We start from the raw sequence: 21,008 nt of genomic DNA, 5'->3' as shown, positions 1-21,008 counted from the left end.
TTATCCCGAAAGTTGTTTGAGTTGTATGTCACTTGGCTTTTTCAGACAGTCATAGCAGTAATGTTCTTGTGAGCCCATTTCTGGAAAAGAAAGAGCCAAAGCATCTACTTTAGTATGAAAGGATCCTCTAGTTTTTCCATCACACACTCTGAGGGAGAGGGCCTCACAGGGCACAGGGTTCTTAACTTGCCATCTCTAAGAATCATCTAATATGCTTGTCAAAATTCAAGAGGTTTGAGAAAGGGTCCAGAATCTAGTTTTCACACTCCCAAGTGGTCATAAGGCTCAGGGAAGTTGTAAAATGTTACAATAGCATAGGAGTTGGCAAATTACAGCTTGTAGGCCAAACTGTACAGTGTTTTATTTTTTCCTTACAGACAGAAGCCCAGGGTGGTTCAGGTATGGGTGACCACTTGCTTAATGGATAACTCCTATTCCCTAGGGAGTGAATGTTGGTTAGTTCAAAGCATTCGTAATGAATCTGTCCCCCTTGCCAAGGATTTGTTTAGGCATGGTCTTGTGATGCAACCCAGGATAGTAAGACATAAATGGAAATCCACTAGAGTGTTACTGTAAGGTTTTTCTAACTCTTATAAGAAAAAAAAGGTATTTCACAAGGATCATCCCTTTCTATATTTGAATGTGGCAAATATGATGTGGTATGTGAAGCTAGAGCAGTCCTTGCAATCATGAGGGAAGAGCCAAGAGAATCACACAGAATCCTTGTAAATGTTGCACCTTTGAATTAATCAATCTTGAGTTAATGTGTTCTAGATTTCTGTTAGGAGAGATATAGAATTCATTATACTAATTATAATTTAAGATACTTTTATGTGTCTTTACTGAAACAATCTCATCACTCTGACCCTCTCCACAAGACTCTTCGGAGAAAGGTATAATAGAGAACAAAATTAAATAGATGTCCCATCCTTCAAAGCAAAGCATCAAAATGAGGTCTTCTGGTAAGAAGTCCTGATTATGAACAATAAAAAAGCTGGTTAAAGCTTGGATTATTCTTAATAGGGTTTGAGACCTTAACAACGTCTTTATGAAAGATAATATTCTTTATGAACAAGAGGCTGAAGAAAACTGTCTTGCTAAGCTTAAGAAAGCTACTTTATATTCTGGAGAAAGAAGAAACTTCCTGGGTTCTGAGCTAGTTAATAAATGCTTTTCTAACTAGCTTGGTACCCTTCACCATGTAAGAACAAAAGAACACCTAAAGGGCACTTGAATCTGCAAAGTAAATTTACTATTAGGTAACCTCAATGCTAAAATTTTCCATCCTACATCTTTTTCACTAACCAATTTGCCTCCTCCTCTATCTTCCACAAGAGATCTGTTTTACTGGGCTATGTAACTGTAGTGCTTGCCATTATTCAGTATTTAACTGCTCCTTTGAAGAAACCTTACTTTAAATGGGGTTTGTCTTTAGCATGTAGATAAACCACTTTTGAAAAGCTACTGGTAGTTTACTCTCTTGGAATTTCACATAACTTTTAACTTTTTCAACAGGCTTTGTAAATTTTTCACATTTGTAGAGCTCGTTTTAATTACTAATTTATATTGGAACAGTTCTCTGATTCTCCAATATCATTACTATTATTTTTGCTATTTGTATTAGTTTTCTATTGCAGCTATTATAAATTACCACTTAGCAACTTTAAACACAAATTTATACTTACAGTTCTGGAGGTCAGTCCCAAAATCAAGGTGTTGGCAGGGCTGCGCTCATTCTGGATGCTCTAGGGGAGAAGGTGTTTTCTTACATTTTCTAGCTCCTAAAGGCCATCTGCATTCCTTGGCTCATGGTCTCAACCTCCATCTTCAAAGTCAGCAGTGCAGAGCATCTTTCCATCTCTGACTTGTCTTCTTATAAGGACCCTTGTGATTACACTAGGCCCACTAGAAGATAATCTCAGAAGTCGAGATTCCTAATCAATAGTGCTTTTTTGCCATATAAAGTTACATATTGACAGGCTCTTGGGATTAGGCCCACCTTTGTGGGCCATTATTCAGCCTACCACACTGCTTACTATTCCTTATGCTGCTGCTACTACTGCTATTCTTACTACCACTCATTAAAATTTGATGGTATATCAAGAGCCAGGCACTCTTCCGTGTTACATTCTTTATCTCAGCCCACAAGCCACATACTCAAATTGTCCAAATAACTTTCTTGGACAGGCTTGTGTCTAAGCAGTTGCTTTCTGATAAATAAATGACACTAATTTATCACAAAATTGAGTAACAATGGCTCACAAAATCTGCATTCCCACTCCTATCTAGCACTGACTTTTATGTGCCTATGTTGTTAATAATTATAAATAACACTGCAAACTTGTAGCTTAGAAAATATAGTCATAAACCTATAGTAATGGATAGAAATTGGCATTTAGAAATCCAGATACATTTATGAGTGGTTGGAATTAATGCTTATAAATACTGGGTTCAATTAGCTTAGACCACTGAGAGTACAGGGAATAGTTAATTACACCCAGCTTAGAAACTATGACTTAAACCCTTGACCAAAATACTATAAAACACATAACCTTCAAGTGAGACCTTTGTCAAAAAAGGTTAATGCCCCAAATCTATCACTGCTGTTCAAAAAACAACTTATAAACTGATGTTTGCACAGTAATTTCATATTCTTATTGAAGAGTACATTATCATGTAGTTTGAGTAGCACCTGTTTAGTGTACTCTTGCCACTCAAATCTGTTAAATGAGATCTTTAATATACTGTGAAATACTTTGAAGAGCAGCTCTGATGTATCTAACATGAGGCCCACCAAATGACAATTTGGCAGCTAAGACTTGCTAAGCATTAGAAGGGTTAGAGGCTCTTGAACTGGGTTGAACCTATTAGCTATCTGATTTAAGGCTATTTTAAGATTGGATATAATTAAGGAGATGAGCCTAGTTAAAAAAGGAAATCATTTAAACATGAATATAGAAATAGTCTAGCCCAGTGGTGCTAGCCTGTTAATTATGAACACCAGTAGCATACAGGAATTATCATGAGGAACCCATAAATCCATTTAAGCACCAAATATATCTGTAGATTAAGTATATCCCACATATCAAATATAAATATATATATTTGTGATGAGTAATCCAAGTTTGATTTTTTAAAAATCATTGAGTTCCTGGTAGCTTTTGGTCATTCTGCATTCTATAAATCATTAATTAAGAATTATTATAAGAATCGATGAAATTGACATATTTAAAATGGCTGGGCACTGCTCCTCTAGCTTGAAGAATTTGGCAAGTGTTCATGAAACACTTCTACCACACAAACACTTCCATTCATGTAAGATTAAAGCTTCAAAAGAGCTGCCGTCTGACAGTTCTATATAGGAGTTAAGTCTCCCAAAAGATATGTGAAGAAGTGAGTTAAGCAATAAAATAAGGCCAACTAATTAATGCGATGAAATCTTTCAATAGCATCTTTTACTTTCTATAATGATAGCTTACTAAGATTAGAAAGCTAAAGAAGGTAAAAAGCAGTTTAATTTCCTTAACTTGACTGCAATAAGAGTACTTAAATCAATAAACTAGATGGGATTGTTTTTAAGAATATTTTTTATGGAAAGTGTATCTGGCTTTTAAGTACATGCTATATAAGTTGTATAGCACTTTACAAAAAATTTTTGCATTGTAGGGTTTTAAAGTTATAAAGTCTCATTTGTAGTCATTAAAAAAAAAAGTCAAAACAAGAAAGATGAGAAAACTAACCATGTGGAAGGTTAAGTGATTTGTTCAAGGCTGTATAGTTACAATAGAAGAGCTTAAGCTATTTTTTTAAAACCACATGGTAATAGCAACAACATACGTAGTATGGATTAGATTCTAGAAAAGTGCCATGTAGGATTTTCTAAAATGCATTTTGACTGTTAGATTCAAACTAAGGAAACCTAGAAACATCTTGCTGTAATCTTACTTTCCTTAAATGAAGGAGGAAAAAAACCTCTAATTTAAATTGACAGTATGGCATTGGGTTTCTATTTAGTCATTTTCAGACCTTATATAATAAAAATTCTTTAAAAGTATTTCGGGCCCTAGTGATTGTTTTTATAATCAAATAATTGTTTACTAAAACAAACAGGTTTGTAACAAGGTGCAGAGATGGGCATTAAGATTCATAATTCCGAGGATCCAATATTTATAAACTTTGCAAACATACAAAATCTTCCTGTCTATAGGATTACATGACTTTGGAATCTCAGGGAGTTTGTAGATTCTCTTTTCCTGGAAATCTTAACCAGTTTAAGAGCAAGTTCCAGCTTCTTGAAATGGTGTAAATTTCAGCTGTGCTGGTAGAAGTTAATGAATGCCATTTAGTATGTTTTAAATCCATAGAACCATTACAAAATTTAGACTGATTCTATAGTTATTACTTAGTTTAAACAACATACAATACCAAATCAGGAACTTAAAAATCATTACACTGGGGCTAAAAGCACTTTTAGAGATGCTTATGTATACTAATCAATCAGATGACTTTTTAAGTTAGCTGAAATCTAATGTGTTGAGAGCTGATAAGACTTCTACAAATCCTTTCCCTTTTTTTTTTTTTTTTTTTTTTTTGAGACAGGTTTTGCTTTGTTGCCCAGGCTGGAAGTGCTGTAGTGCAACCTCAGCTCACTGCAACCTCTGCTTCCTGGGCTCAAGCCTCAGCCTCCTGAGTAGCTGGGACCACAGACACACATTACCCCACCCAGCTAATTTCTGTATTTTTGTAGAGATGGAGTTTTGCCATGCTGCCCCGGCTGGTCTCAAACTCCTGAGCTCAAGCAATCTGCCTGCTTCAGCCTCCAAAAGTGATGGGTTTATAGGCATGAACCACCATGCCTGGCCATACAATTTCTTTTATATCTCCTTCACACCCAGTCAAGGGAACAACCTGCTTATGTTTTTCTCTGCAGCTGTCTGTTGATACGTTTCCCTTACGGGAAGAGTTTCAGATTTCAGGTTTTTAAGTATTTGCATATTTCCCAGTTGAGCATTCCTAATCTGAAAATCCAGAATCTGAAGTGTTCCAATGAGGATTTCCTTTTAGTACCATGTTTATGCTCAAAAAGTTTTAGAATTTGGAGCATTTCAGATTTTCCAATTAGAGACACTCAACCTATATAAAACTTGTCCCAGCCAGGTGAAGTGGCTGACACCTGTAATCCCGGCACTTTGAGAGGCCAAGGTGGGCAGATCACAAGGTCAAGAGATCAAGACCATCCTGGCCAACATGGTGAAACCCCATCTCCACTAAAAATACAAAAATTGGCTAGGCGTGGTGGCGTGCACCTGTAGTCCCAGCTACTCAGGAGGCTGATGCAGGAGAATCACTTGAACCCAGGAGGTGAAGGGTGCAGTGAGCTGTGATCGCACCACTGTACTCCAGCCTGGTGATAGAACGATACTCTGTCTTGAAAAACAAACAAAAAACTCGTCCCTTTCCTCCAAATATTACCTGCAAAATAAAATATCGACTGTTCTCTTGTAGACTGTTCTCTTGTGGATAGTGGACTGCTAGATAATGTACTTTCTGTAGATTCCCACCGCAGGAAAGTTTAAGCAGCAAGTTCTGTTTAGGTCTGTTCATTCAGTCACTTAATCATACATTTAACCAAGCAACCAACATTTACAGTCACCAACTATGTGTTAATTCAGTGATCTTAAATGGAACCGAAACAACAACAAAGTTTTAAAGAATTACCATAACTTTTATTTTTGCTTAGTTTTATTAAAAAAATAAATATGTCATAAAGCTTTCTTTTTCCTTAGGGAGAAAAAAAGGAACAAGTCTCATAAAACCAAATAAGCAATGGTAAGGTGTCTTAACATGAAAAAGATTAGGAGTCACTGGTTTACAAGTTATAATTGAATGAAAGAACTGTAACAGCCACAGTTGGCCATTTCATGCCAATGGCAGCGAACAACAGGATTAACTAGGGCAAAATAAATAACTGTGTGGAAGCCCTGATAAGTGCTTAATAAACAGACTGATTCACTGAGACATCAGTATAGATACATCTTGCTTTAAACAACACAGAAGTTCCTGAAAAGTTTTGTGTAAATGATATAACCACAAACATACCGAGAGAGCTTGGTAACTGAAAGAATTCCATGGTGAATTCTTTTATGAACAACCACTTTCACTTTTGTAAATCCAGGTATTTGCTTTCTATTAGGAGTATACTTAGTTGCTACCTCTCTGAACTGAGGAAGCAGCATATGCACCAGACAGTGCTCCAGCTGGGCCAACGGCACAGTTTCCAAGTTTGTGTTTCTATTAAGTAAGTAGTGTAAGTAAGGTACAGAGTCAGCCAGGGAACCCAGCTGTATCTGGCAAAGCAGGTGTAGGGGTGGGACTGCCATCTACCAATAATTTCACCAAATACTTTTGTGAATCTACTTTGTGCAAAACACAGTAATAAACCTTATCAATTCTGCTGCTAAAACTTTCAGTCATAAGCTAGGTCTGGAACCCCAAAAGAAAGTAATACTTCTAATCCTCAAAACTGGTTTTAACCAAATTAGCTGCCCAGCTCCTTCAAAGTGGAATGGATGATAATGAAAGAGACTGAGTTTTCCAAAGCTGAAGTTTAACAACACAAAAATCACCTTTCATATCACTAGTTAGTGAAAAATTTTGCTGGTGACAAAAATTTTTCAAATGGTTGTTTTCTTTTTGTTACTGTTTTTTTAACTTCCTCTAAACAGAACTCTGAATTCTTGGGCAAACTCTGCAGAAGTTAGTCACTGATGTTTTCTGGTTAGTTGTTATATTTCAGTTCTGCTGATAGAAATAAAATTTCTATCCACCCACCAGAATTTCATGAACTTATACTATACCAAAGCAGTGATGCTTTGGACAGAAAATATGCATGGTAGTACTATTTCCAGTCAGTTTTATCAGATGTAAATAAATAAACAGAATCCTCACTTTGCTCACAGCCTCCATTCCATTTGGCCAACTTCTACCAGACCCAAGCCACATTTAAATTAGGCTATTCAGTTTTTTAATTTAATGCTCCTAATAACATTGCTGTCTATATGTACAAGTGTGAATGAAAAGAGCATGTAATCTGTAGTCTTTTCCACACTGAGTACACTAACAATTAGTAAATAATTAAAGAGTAAGTGGTCATTTAAAAAAAAACTTAAAAAAAAAATTTCTAGCACTTTAAAAAATGGGTCTGAAAAGTGCCCTATTAATGTCCAATGCTGTTCCCCACCCAGTCCCACCCATTCAAAACCTGCTACAAATGCTGGATTGAGTTCATATCAAATAATTTAGCAGTACCAAGATTTTTCAAATGGAAACAGTGTTATTGACTTCTTCATATTGAATAACAAAATAAGGGTAACTCTGGTCATCATTAAAAATGACAAAAATCTGAGGCTCAAAGAAATTATCCACACAAGAGTCATAAAGGTCACTGGTAACACTGCCAGGATTGACTGGAGGGGGCCTTCTCATGCCATGACTGCCCATTGTGTATCTGCCAGTCAGCACTTTGGCCAGAAACATGAAATGGACTCCTTTGGAGGACTTCTTAGAAAAGTTATGAGAGTAGCTTGCCTTCTTTGCAAAATAACTGCCTTGTCCAAACATTGTAGCATGCTTTCCACAGACTCGAGGGTCAAAGTTGTGTTTGCAGATTCCATCTACCACATCCTGGGATGTTCCATGAAATAAATGTCTCTCATTTATTATCCTGTCACGGCCAAACATTTTCCTGTTCATATATTCCTTTTTCCTAATGCAAAGAGCAGACAGGGAATTCAGAAGGATGAAATACAAGTCAAAACAGGCATGATGTAGTCATAAACTTCTCTTTATGGTTTTAATGAAGAGGAAATATTAAACTAGTTATTATCAAGGGCAAAATGCCATCAAAGATCCTAATAAAAGTTTAAACTTATCTTTCCACTGAAGAAAAGCCCCTTTCCTTCTTTTGCCACCAATCATTTACTTGCTTTATCTTCCATCTTAAATCTATTAAGAGTTCTCCTATCTTTTCCTTCCTCAGGATGCCCTCCTTGCCTAATTCCTCCAACCTGAAGATCTCTTAGATTCTAAGATTCCTGAAATCTAAATGTATTCCCTCCCTTTGTACTACATTAGTTGGCTGACTTGAGAGACACCATAGTAAAGTGATTAAGAGCAAGGCCTCTGGTGCCAGACTGCCTGGGTTCAAATTTCAGCACCATATCTTAATAGCTGCATGACATACAGCAAGTAAGTTTCCTGTGACTCAGTTTCTTCTCTGCAAAATGCAAATTGTAATAATCCTACTCATGTCTGTTATGAGGATTATATGTCAGTTAATAGACGGAAAAATATGAACATAAATTGTATGCAAATGTTTACTATTATGTTCCTTATTTGACATTAACTACAATAAAGCTCTCTTGAACTTTTCACACATCTGACTCACCTTTTATATTTCTCCCAAAGAAACTGGTTTTGGACTCTCAATATCTGCAAAATTCTATATTTAAACTCAGGCACAGTCTTATGAAAAAGATTGTAAATGATCCGATAACTTTTATCCTCTGCAGAAACAGGCACTTGGATGAAGTCCTGAGATGGATGCATATAAACCCAAGTTTCAGGGTAAAAGTTTGCTGAAGTGACCCCATCTGGGCAGATAATTTGTGATGATGAAGCTGCTTCAAGAGGTGGAGGAGCTTGTGTGGGAACCCCACCAAGTGTCCTAAAATGAAAAGGAAGGAACATTAATGTAAAAACATTAAGAAATAAGTACATCTCACATTATAGGACTCTATATCAGTGTCTATTTAATATAATCTGTATAGCTTTAGTGCTTATTAAAAAAAAAATGCTATCAATTTAAGAAAAAAAAAGTCTTAAACACTGCCTGTACATGAATAGCCTAATATTAGCCTCCTCTGGGCCTCCTTCCTGTGGACAAAACTCCGAAATGTATAGCTACAAGGCAAACAGGCAAGAGCTGGTTCACAAATACCTTTACTTTTGAATCCTAGTCTCCTCTTTATTATCTATAGCTAAAGAAGCTTTGTTATATGTTTTCTTCAAAATGTGCTGATACTAAGCAGAAAAGATTTCATTACTAAAGGATATGTGGGTGGGAGACAAAGTAAGGCAGGCAGCAAGGAGGGAGCTTATAGGGAGAAAAAAAAAGCTACTTTAATTTCTGTATAAAAACAAAAATCATGGAGCAGGACCTGAACACTGATAAATATTTGACATTTGTTTCATTTTCCAATATCACATATAGAAACAAAACCACCAATACTATTCAACTTTTAGAGCTATGAGTGTGCTTAAGATGAAACTAATTACTATGAACTCTAGACACCAGAATGCATATCCGTGAGCCTTTAAATTCATGTCTATTACTTTGAACAATGATTTTAAATAAGCAGCAGCTTTGGTAAGTTACTTATTCCTGCCTGGTTAAATGCTTAAATTTAAATCACATTTCTTGGCCATTTTCAAAACGGAGGAAAAAAAAGTAGAGAGCAAGGAAATCCTGACCCTGAGACTTAGTTTCAGGGCCAGGTACTATAACACTCCTTGGCATATTCTGGTCACAAGGAAGTAATAATGTGTGCCAAAATGGATTAGGAAACTGAAGTTTTCATAAGAGCTTTGTGACACAGAGACTACAACTTTCTGTGAACATGTATCTCATCTCCAAAGAGCATAGCTGACCATCTCTCTCATCATAATCGTAGCCAATAAATATTATGCACCAGTCATTTTACATACAGTATCACTAATTGTCACAATAACCCTTAAGAAAACTTGGTTTTCCCCACTTTTCAAATGAAGAAACTGAGGTTTAGAGAGATTAAATAATTTGCCCGAGTATCGCTAGTAAAGAGCAAAGACAGGATTTGAATCTAGGCCGGGCCCATCAAGGTAGTTTCTAATCTCATACTCTTTTTAGTTCCATATATTTCACAAATTTTTTTTTCTTTTTTTTTTTTTTTAAACAAGGCTGCAAAGTGATAGACAAGATACCAGGACTCCAACCTGGTTTTGCCTGACTCTCACCACCAGCACCAGCACCAGCACCACTACATTATTATCATCATCACACAATCTTTTAAGGGATGACTTTAAAAAAACTAAAAGCTGTGGAATCATGACTGCTTTCTCTAGCCCCACCTTCTACAAGTGACTGTGCATTTAATTTAATGTGCCTCAGAGTCTCTTTGTGAGACAGAGTCCTGGATGGGTGGATCCAGGGCTTACTGAATCTCCGAGGTGCTTTTAAGTACAGGGGCAGATTTAAAGTGCTGCTGGTTTCTCCAACTGTCACAACAAAAGGCACAACAGTTCTTGTCTTCTGTAGCATTTTCTCAGAGCCCACACAGATTCCTTTGGATCCTCAGTACTGATACATTTTTCTGGTACACTGGTACATTTTTCACTGGTACACTTTCATGAAGAGAGGCCTCACTGCTTTAATCAGATTCTCAAAGATCTGTAACTCCTTAAAAAGCCATCACTATTCTGGAGGAATGGTTGGGAAGCAAACAATATAAGCCCCTTATTTTTATTTAATAGCTCTTCCCTCTATCCAGCTTTGCAAAGAAAAGGGTGAGTCCCCAGCCTACCAGGTTTTCTATTATTAACAGGGGTTGAAGTTAACAACAAAGGCTTTTGGTTTGAAGGAGAAAGGTAAGATTCTCTCCAAACACTCTGCCCAAGAGGTTTTAGACTGTCAGCCTGTACAGCAAACCTAACCCTAACAGAAGAGATTCTGCCCTTTTCTTTCTGATATCACTACTATGCACCCGTTCCTTAAAATGAAAGCTTCAAATATAGCTTTTCCTTTTTTGGGGGAGACGGAGATCTGTTATTACTAACATATGCTTGAAGATGAGCTGAGATAAATAATTCCTATCCATTCTGAGATATTAAATTGGATTATGTATATGGTAAACATCCATTCCAACCCACAGATGCTTACTTTTTAACAAGCCAACATCCTAACTGGCCTAAAACAAAAATATGCATATACACATCTGTCTGATGGGCTTCAAGACTCTAGTTGCCATGGGTTAAAAATATATATTCTAAGCACAGTTACAAATGTACCTTTATTTTCGGAGAATGATGAGTTTGTATTCACCTCATGGGTATTCCAAAGATATATGGCATGTGTCACCATACCACACCAGCCTTCTCTAGAGAGGCCAAGTCGAAGGGAATTGAGCTTCTATGCAAAGATCTCTGAAGAATGGATTTTCAGAATCAAAAGTCACCTTTTATAACTCTCCCTCCTTCCCCTTACCATTTTGAAGGATGTTTACTAAACCAATTTCAGCGATGAAATAAAAATTAATTCATTATCCTTTTGGGGTGAATTAAAGAAACTGCGTCAGACATTCTTATGACCATGATGTGATTGCATGGGATGGATGTTCTTTCAGCTGAAAGTACTGAACCCCCTAACCCTTAAATCTGAGCTTTGTTTGCTTATGCAGTCTTAGCTCAAGAATTCTAAGATTATTAAAGAATAAGCTCCTTTTTATCAGCCCCATTAAAAAGCAGGAGAGACCTTTTAAAAAATAGCTGAATTTGCAGGAAATTCATTAATTAATGTCAGTCTCCTACCCTACCCCTTCCACTCTTAGACATCTCTGATTCCCTGAGAATTGTGGCCTCTTTAACACCTATGTTTTTCTTTGACCCTTCGCATTTAATAACAACTTAAAAACCCAAGATCATGCCTGTAATCCCAGCCACTTGGGAGGCTGAGGCAGGAGGACTGCTTGAGGAAGGAATTCAGGATCAGCCTCAGCAACACAGTGAGACCTTGCTTCTACCAAAGAAAAAGAAAGAAAAAATAAGCTGGGCATGGCAGCATGTACCTGTAGTCCCAGCTACTTGGGAGGCTGAGGCAGGAGGATCACATGTAGTATTTTTACTGGTGAGAGGGTCTTGCCTTGATGATGGCCTGACTGATCAGGGTGGTGGTTGCTAAATTGGCAGTGGCAATTTATTAAACTAAGACAACAGTGAAGTTTGCCACATCAACTGACCCTTCCTTTCATGAAAGATTTCTCTGCTGCATGCAGTACCATTTGAAAGCATTTTACCCACAGTAGAACTTCTTTCAAAATTGTAGTCAATCCTCCCAAACCTTGTGGTTGCTTTATCAACTAAGTTGAGGTTATATTCTAAACCCTTTGTTACTATTTCAAAATTCTTTACAGCATCTTCACCATTAGATTTCATCTCAAGAAACCCCTTTCTTTGCTCATCCAAAAGAAGCACTCCTCCTGCATCCAAGTTTTATCATGAGATAGTAGCAATTCAGTCACATCTTCAGGCTACACTTCTAATTCTACCTCTCTTGTTATTGCCACCACATCTCCAGTGACTTCCTCCACTGAAGTCTTTAACCCCTCAAAATCATCCACATGGGCTGAAATAAACTTCTTCCAAATTTCTGTTAATGTTGGTATGTTGGCCCCCTCCCATGAATCATAATGTTCTTAATGGCATCTAAAATGGTAAATTCTTTCCAAAAGTTTTCCAATTTACTTTGCCCAGATCCATTAAAGGGATCTCTATGTATGGCAGCTATAGCCTTACAAAATGTACTGTTAAAATAGGAAGTCTTGAAAGTCAAAATTACTCCTTGATAAGTGGGCTGCAGAATGGATTTTGTACAGCAGGCATGAAAACACTAATCTCCTGTACATCTCCATCTGGGCTCTTGGGTGACCAGGTGCATTGTCAATGAACAGTAATAGTTTGAAATAAATCTTTTTTTCTTGAGCAGGTCCCAATAGTGGGCTTAAAATATTCAGCAAACTATGCTATCAACACATGTGCTGTCATCCAGGCTTTGTTTTTCCATTTACAGAGCACAGGCAGAATAGATTTAGCATAATTCTTAAGGGACTTAGGCTTCAACTTAAAGTCATCAGCTACGTGAGCCTCTAACAAGAGTCAGCCCCGTCCTTCGAAGCCAAGCATTGACTTCTCTCTACATGGAAGTCCTAGACGACATTGTCTTCTAATAGAAGGTTGTTTTGTCTACATTGAAAATCTCTAATTCAGCCACCTTCATCAATGTTCTCAGCTAGATTTCTGGATAACTTGCTACAGCTTCTACATTAACACTGCTTCACCTTGCACTTTTGTATTATGGAGATATCCTCTTAAACCTCATGAACCAACCTCTACTAGGTTTAAACTTTTCTTCTGCAGCTTCCTCACCTCTCTCAGCCTTGATAGAACTGAAAAAAGTTATGGCCTTGCTCCAGATTAGGCTTTGGCTTAAGGGAATGTTGTGGCTGGTTAGATCTTTTATCCAGACCACTAAAACTTTCTCTATATTAGCAAGGCAGCTATTTTACTTTTCTATAATTTGTCTGCTTACTACAGTAGCATGTTTAATTTCCTTCAAGAACTTTTCCTTTGTATTCACAACTTGTCTAATTTTAAGGCACAAGAGGCCTACCTTTTGGCTTATCTCAGCTTTTGACATGCCTTCCTCACTAAGCTTAATCATTTCAGGCTTTTGACTTAGAGAGGTGTAACTCTTTCTTTCACTTGAACACTTAGCATCCATTGTAACGTTGTTAACTGGCCTAATTTCAATATTGTTTTGTCTCAGCAAATAGGGAGGCCCAAGTGGGGAGAGAGAGATAGGAAAATGACCAGTCCACGGAGCAGTCAGAACACACATTTATCAATTAAGTTTTCCGTCTTATATGGGTGCCGTTCTTAGCACCCCAAAACAACTGTAACAGTAACATCAAAGATCACTGGTTAGATCACAATAATGGATATAATAATAATGGAAAATTTAAAATATTGCAAGAATTACCGAAATGTGACTCAGAGATATAAAGTAAGCACATGCTGTTGAAAAAATAGCATCCACTGACTTGCTTGACCTAGGGCTGCCACAGACCTTTGATTTGGAAAGAACACAATTATCTGTGAAGTACAATAAAGGGAAGCACAATAAAACAAGATATGCCTGTATAATGAAGACATATTTATGGCATTAATTGTATTGCTGCTTATGTTATTTTAATAGTTCATACTTTTATAAAACAAGCCTAAGTTTCAAAAAAAAAAAAAAAAACATAAAAAGAGGAGGAGGGCATATTCCATGATTACTTATCTTGGGATCAAAACAGAAGCATTTTCACCACTCACTAAAACTTTCCAACAATGCAGAACTTGCATTCTTACCCTCACACAGAAGCTATATCTTGCTTGATTGGCTCAGCATGCCAAGCTGCTGGTCTCACTAATGAGTTCTACTCTCTCGCCAGGAGGACAATATATTCCTAACTACTGGACACTGACACTATCTCCAGCTGTGCTAATAAAATCACAGAAATGGCATTTTTACTAGTTCTAATTTTTTAAGAAACTCTACAAGGTAAAATTTTTAAAACTGGCGCTTAGAAGAAAGTATACACTTAACCCAATCCAATATACGTTTCTAAAATCAGTCTTATTACAAATTTCTTTTGGATACTGATCATTTCAGGGATTTTTAGTTTGTTTTTAATGTTCCTCGTGCAATCACAGGATTAGAATCACTAAGATTCTGTCATAACAACTTAGGGAAAACAGTTTGAGCTAAAATAAAAACAGTAGGAATATAAAAACAGTATGTTTACCTCAAAGATCAGCACAAAAAAACCATCCATTAGACAACCTCTAAAGTTCATAAAACCAAGTAAACCTATATCATTTTCAAAATCAGGCTCTAAAAACAGCATATCTGACTGGAGTAGATAATGATTTCCCTAGAGATACTAATTATCAAAGATGGCTATGCGAATGGTAATGTGCCCACCTTTGGGTATCTGTAAAGATATGCCACTGGGTTATCTGGAGATGAAAGGAAGAAACTAGATCTTGCCAAAATGGAAGAAAAGCTCATCTACAATTCAGAAGAGTGTGTTCAGTCCTAACCTTATATTAAACTATATTCTTAGTATGACAAGTAATTTTAGTGAGTATCATAGGAAGAGGTGCCTTACCTAGACAGTAAGAATGTAAATTATTTTAAAGGTGAATTTTTCCCATTCAAATTCACTCAAGGAAAAAGTATGGAGAAATCACCTTGTAGGACTCTCCTCACTTGCCCTGGCAGTTTGGCTAAGCTGTCCTATAACACAGAAGGGTCTCATCTTGGAAGTAGTTCCATGAAAGAAGTTTCACAGAAGGAAAACCTCAATCTTCCATTGAGGAGATAAATGCAAGTTCTGTGCCTCATTCCAGACACAATTATATTTAATTGTGGAAAAATGTTAACGCTAAAAAATCCAATAAGATACTCATTCTTTTAGTGTTGGGTCAATTGTAAGTTATTTGTACTCAATTTCTTGAGGAATTAAAACTCCAACGAGTAATTTGGAATTTCACATTCTAGGGGTACTAACCAAGGCAAACTTTTAATTTAAAGTATTTTTCTCTCTAGTATTCAGGAGTGCATTTCCATAAAATGAGAGTAAAGACGAGACTTGATACTGGACACTTACTGTAAATATGGAAGCAGTATAAAACAGGAGCGGAAGAGGGGTCTCCTTTTTATTTCTCTCCTGAAGAATGAATTGTGGAGGATGTAGTGGTTATTCCACATCATAAATCGAACTTCTTTCAGACCCCGAGAGTTGGCTTCTTCAATCAATCGAATGACAGACTATGGAGGAAAAAACAGAAGGTAACAACAAAAAAAGGAAAGTTAATAAATAATCATGGTTAAAAATGAAAATTTAACGAAAGGCAAAAGTTAACCTCACAGGAATTTCAATAAAGTACAGTGAGTCAAATTAATTCCCTTTAAATGCTAAGAGACTCTTTTTTTCCTTCCAAGTATGCAGGGCGGAAAGATACTCCCTGTTCATAAGGCATGGATTTTCACCTTACGAAACATGTGGGCCCAGGGAACCATTTTATTCTATTTTGAGCCTTAATAAGATCATAGAAGGTTTTGGTTAAGGGAGTTTTCAAAAGAGGAAGTAAAGATAGTGATGTTTGCCAGTCTCAGTGGCTCACGCCTGTGAGTGACTTGTGAACCACTCCCAACACTTTGGGAGGCAGAGGAAGGAGGATTGTTTGAGGCCAGGAGTTCAAGACCAGATTAGGAAACATGGCAAGATCCTGTCTCCACAAAAAATAAAAACTAAAAATTAGCTAAGTACAGTGGCATATACCTGTAGTCCCAGCTATTTAGGAGGCTGAGGCAGGAGTACTGCTTGAGCCCAGGAGTTTGAGATTATAGTGAGCTATGATTGTGCCACTGTATTCCAGCCTGGGCAACAGAGCAAGAGCTAGCTCTAAAAATAAATAAATAAATTTTGAAAAGGTGCTGGTGTATAAAGTTCAAGCTTCAAGCTCCAAACACAAAAAACTTCTCAGAGAAAAAAACACAGGAATGGTCCAAATATTCTCAGAGTACATTTTAAACAACTTTGTACTCTTATTTGGAAGGTAGATACTAGTGATCTGGATCTTAAGCTTACTTAATTTAATATTGTGTTTTATAATAATTAACATACTAGGTTTTCTTCTTTTGCTATTGTCTTAAAAAATCAAAGTGAAGGTAGATAAATTGTTCCCTCCTTTTGTAATGCTGGAAATGAACTTAATCAAATTGAAAAAGTCAGATTTTTGGAATGTGAAATTAATCTCAAGTCCATTTGAGGGTATTAAAATGACTCAGAATTGTCATTCAGAAGCAAAGTAAACCATCGTCATTTTAAAATCTTGCTTTGAGACTGAAGGGCTATTTTCACTATCTCAGACTAAGGATGTTAATGCACATAGAAGAAAATTTTAAATAACTTATTTCCCTGACCACAGCTTAATAAACATTTTCAAGTACTTCTTCCAGAGACATAAGAGTGATTGTTTCCACTGGGCTTCTAAAATGCTAAGTATAATACTTAATCCAATCTCCATAAGCCCAGGAGCCAGATATAATCAAAAGTTATACCAATTCTCATCTTGTGAAAATTACTCCATAGGTGGCAACAGGTCAAAGTACTTCATCTCTATAATGTAAGATTCTGTGGAAAGAATTTTACTTAGCTAATAGTGGTATGCTATCTTTGGATTTCAAATTAATGGAAAGAAATAAATTTTAAGAAAAATAAAAAGTTTTCTTGTATCAATGAGACTCAATTTTATATTCATAAGCTCTTTGATTATATTCATAGTTCTGCCTAGTCATTGTTGTAAAGAAAGAATAAAAGAATAGAAGAAAAAAATTAAATGTGAAAAATGTACTTGTCAAGAAAGAACCTGTAAATACCTCAGGATACTCTCTCCATCCAAAGTGGTCCCTACAGAAGAATTTCCAGACTGTGTGGTAAATAGAGTTGACATTGCTAGAGGGTGGTGTGGACAGCCTTCGTAGTTGGTCAAATTCAGTTGTTTCATACACGTTCATGGCATTCAAATCTGCCCAAAATTCTTGTCCTCTTAAAAAAAAAACCCAAAAACCTGTTAATATATTTGTAAAACAAAAATATCTAAACATCTCATTGAACATTAAAAATATATAGCATAGCCTGTTGTAGAATTCTCAAGACTTGCTTCACTTGGAGTAAAAGAATATTTACTGCTGGTTGTTTCCAAAGCATCCATTTCCTATATGCCCTTTCTAATCAAGACCAAAATTTCTAGGCCATGGAATTATAGTAAGATTGATTTAACCCCACAGCACCACTGGCCTAAACCAATCAAAATAAGCCCATCTTCCACTCTACAGTGGGCTGGCCTCAGCCAATCAGGGAGTCAGTTTTACTATGAAGGTATGTAGAAACTAAACATAGACAAAAGAAAATTTCTCTTGAAGCTTGACCTTTTTTTCAGAGGCCATCAGTTTACTTGAGCCAACATAGGAATATACAGTATTGCCTGATCAAAGACAGGATAAAAGAAAGGAAAAATAAAATTACTCCAGATAAAGCCAGTACTAATCCACCCAACATCAATATTATCTTTTATCCTGTGGGTAGAAAAATATTGGCAAAACATGAAGAAAAAAATAGTTTGGATTATTATGAGGTTTAGCTTTGAGAATATTTTGATCATCTTGTTATATGGTCCACTGCTGCTGACTTTACAAATGTCTCCATACTGTTAGAAGGGAAGTCCCACTATATGAATCAGACTCATTTAATAAATTAATTTATAAAGGGTGGTCCAATAAAAACATTTGTGTTTCCTTTTTTATAGAACTTCATGAAACATTTGAACCAGTATTACAAGTAACTGGCATAATGGTCATTGTACTCCTCTCTCTTCTCTCTTTTTTGTATATGTTTGAAAGTTACTTGAAGAAAATATAAAAAATTAAATATATGATAACAGCATAGTTATTGCAGCATAGTGTACCACAGATTTCTAAATGGATGTCTACAACACAGGAAATACTCAAGATCTAGTGGCATTCAGAAAGACTGGTACATGTGAGGTCTAGGTGTTGAGACAGATTTTCCCTATAATTAACTTATTTCCTGGCTGTAAATTAGGATTTTGAAAAGGGTCATTAAATTTGATCTATGGTTGCCCACTGCACTCCAGCCTGGGCAAAAAGAGTGAAACTCTGTCTTAAAAAAAAGAGTTTGATCTATGGGTTTTGTTAGCTAGCACATTTTCCAAAATCTGCTCTTGGAATACTTGTTTTAAAAACGATTAATAGGTATGCTGTGCACAAAAGATTCTGCAGTCAAATATTTGAAAAACTAATTATACAAAGCTTAATAATTTACTTTTGGCAGTCTCTCCTCAGTCCCTTTAATATGCTAAGGTAGATACCGAAGTACGGTGATGAAGGCTATAAAAATCCTTCTAAACCTATGACAATGTCCCTCTCTCCCTTTCCCCCAAGAATATCTAGTAACATCTCTCAATACAACCTTGGCAAACATCAGGAAAAGAAAAAATCTACTTTCCACCCTCTATCCCAATGTTCACAATTTATGAATCAGGTTCTGCTCTGAATAAAAAAAACAAAAAACTCAGGCTATATAGCCAATTGATGATACCAAAAAGCATGGAACTTGTAAAAAGCAGTATATTCCTTTAAAATTCCTAAAGATCTTCCCAATAAATCCCAAATTTCTTGCTTAGAAAGAATACTAACTAGTTGGATGTGGTCTCAAAAACAACATATCATTTTAATTAAGCATGAAATAAGGCAATAAAATGTAGTTTAAAATAGTATTTGGCCACTGTTTTAAAATGACTTATGGTAAATAGGAATATTTAATTCAAATAGAAAAATCTTTCCGGAAAATCCTAAAAAATCAAACAAACAAAACTCCTGAAAACTGGAACTCCTATGTCTAAATTAAACTTTGTATCAAGTTGCCTTAAGCAATATTCATTAACTTTAGAAGAATCTGATATTATGATTAGAAAGTGAGATAAAAATCTTTCTCCCTGTTAAGACTGTTTTAAGTTTCTAAACATATTTTTCCACCTTTAAGCTTCACCCAGCAACTTTTCCCAATTATGAGATACAAATCCTCAGTATTTCCTTTAAGGAGTTCTTAGAACAGCAGTCATTATGTTAACATGCATTATAATATAAACACCCAATGCTTTTTGCTGTTTAGTGTCAGATTTTATTCTGGACATCACTCTAGCAATTTCTGTGTAAGGCTGTATTACTGAGACTTCATAGATAACGATTTGCATAAGAAAGACATTTACGACTGCAGCTTTTGCTACATTCTCTGTGCATGTCAGCCCTTTGGGCATTATGATGTTTCTATGACAAATCCTAATTTGCTACAATCTACTGTTCTTTGGACTGATGTATCAAAGTACTGTTTAAGCTCTATTTGGTTTTCAATATGCTTTTTCTAAACTTGACAGAGACAAAATCGCAAATTTGAAAAACATTAAATTGTCTTTTTATAAGATTAATTTTACCAGCTGCTCTCCCTTAAACAGGGAATGCTTTAAAAATCTAAACCCAAGAGGTTTTTTCCTCTACAATCTGCATCAGTATAAATGTGTGCAATATGGATGCCAAATGTTCAACAGCCACCACACTCTTCTTTATCAAACTATTGTTTCTTATTATTGGAAAGCAGTTATGAGTCATCTGTGTGTGATAATCATGATGGTAGACTCTACTGGGCAATACACAAAGAATTAAATAGATATAGCTCTGTCTTCCAGGGACTTTAAGAGAGGAATAACTAACAACATGTAAGCCAAAGAAGCAGTACATCTGCCTATCTAAACTCATCAGTGGCAAGTACATTCAGGAAATAAGAGGACAAAGAATAGACATGCAGCAATATGAGAGAAGAGATGGTTACTGGCATCCAGTAACGGAAAAAGGTCAGGAAAATTAAGAGGTTTTACTCTATCAATCTAAGATAGCTTTCGACAAGAAAAAGAATTTTAGGAGCAGTTTAAATAACAGGAAATATCACTGGTAAGTAGAGTTGTGTGCAAGAACAAGGAAAAAGGGGTCTCTAAGCACTTTGCTTCTTGAAAGATGGGTGGAGACAGGATCGGTACAAGTAGTTGGAAAAGGAGACCTTCTAAACAGGGGTATCTGAGAGATGAGGAAATGTGAACCTATAAATTCCTGTAAGTGGGTAACAAGCAATGTGAGAGATGTCAGGCAATGAACTTAGGATGTTTTAAGTCCAGGGTCTCATAGCCTTAAGATATAAGGGTAGGAATTTACAGTATTGAGCAGATGAAGTTAGAGTCAAAGCATTAAATACAGGATATTGGAAAACTGAGCAGTAAATACAGAATGTTAGAAACTGAGCAAGAGAGACAGTGCTAAAGATTGGGGGTGTCTTCGTAAAAGCAAGGTGCAATAATCCTTGGAGATGAGAACCCCATCTGGCCTAAAAGGCATCTCTACTGACAGATGGCCAAAAAAAGAGTGTGAGTGATAGCCACTGTACAGTAGGATTTCTATCTTGCTACCTGTATCACATGGCTAAATTCATCAGTATTATGTTATATAATATACAGCC

The 21,008-nt window shown here is 36.2% G+C and overlaps 1 protein-coding gene and 1 long non-coding RNA gene across 3 annotated transcripts in view; one reads left to right on the top strand and one right to left on the bottom strand.

The window, feature by feature from the left end:
- LOC105713580 (uncharacterized) overlaps nt 1-15,822 on the top strand; it is a 116,233-nt gene extending 100,411 nt beyond the window's left edge. The window contains exon 5 of one of the 2 annotated variants that reach the window (XR_001106587.3): nt 15,467-15,822. This is a non-coding gene — a long non-coding RNA (uncharacterized LOC105713580). Of the gene's footprint in view, nt 1-8,038; nt 8,634-15,466 lie in introns of those variants that run through there. The other variant, XR_001106588.2, reaches the window with a different exon arrangement.
- Nucleotides 5,705-21,008, bottom strand: part of TIPARP (TCDD inducible poly(ADP-ribose) polymerase) — a 31,377-nt gene continuing 16,073 nt past the window's right edge. The window contains exons 3-6 of the mRNA XM_012447334.2: nt 17,303-17,471; nt 15,528-15,688; nt 8,447-8,725; nt 5,705-7,765 (exon numbers count right to left, since the gene is read on the bottom strand). Of these exons, the coding sequence (XP_012302757.1) occupies nt 7,318-7,765; nt 8,447-8,725; nt 15,528-15,688; nt 17,303-17,471 (1,057 nt within the window). The 3' untranslated portion in view covers nt 5,705-7,317. The remainder of the gene's footprint in view (nt 7,766-8,446; nt 8,726-15,527; nt 15,689-17,302; nt 17,472-21,008) is intronic.

Source organism: Aotus nancymaae, unplaced genomic scaffold (genome assembly GCF_030222135.1).
Source record: "Aotus nancymaae isolate 86718 unplaced genomic scaffold, 86718_ANA_hifiasm-v0.15.2.pri h1tg000019l, whole genome shotgun sequence".
In the NCBI taxonomy this organism is placed as follows: domain Eukaryota; kingdom Metazoa; phylum Chordata; class Mammalia; order Primates; family Aotidae; genus Aotus; species Aotus nancymaae.
This window is presented reverse-complemented; position numbering and strand designations above follow the sequence as displayed.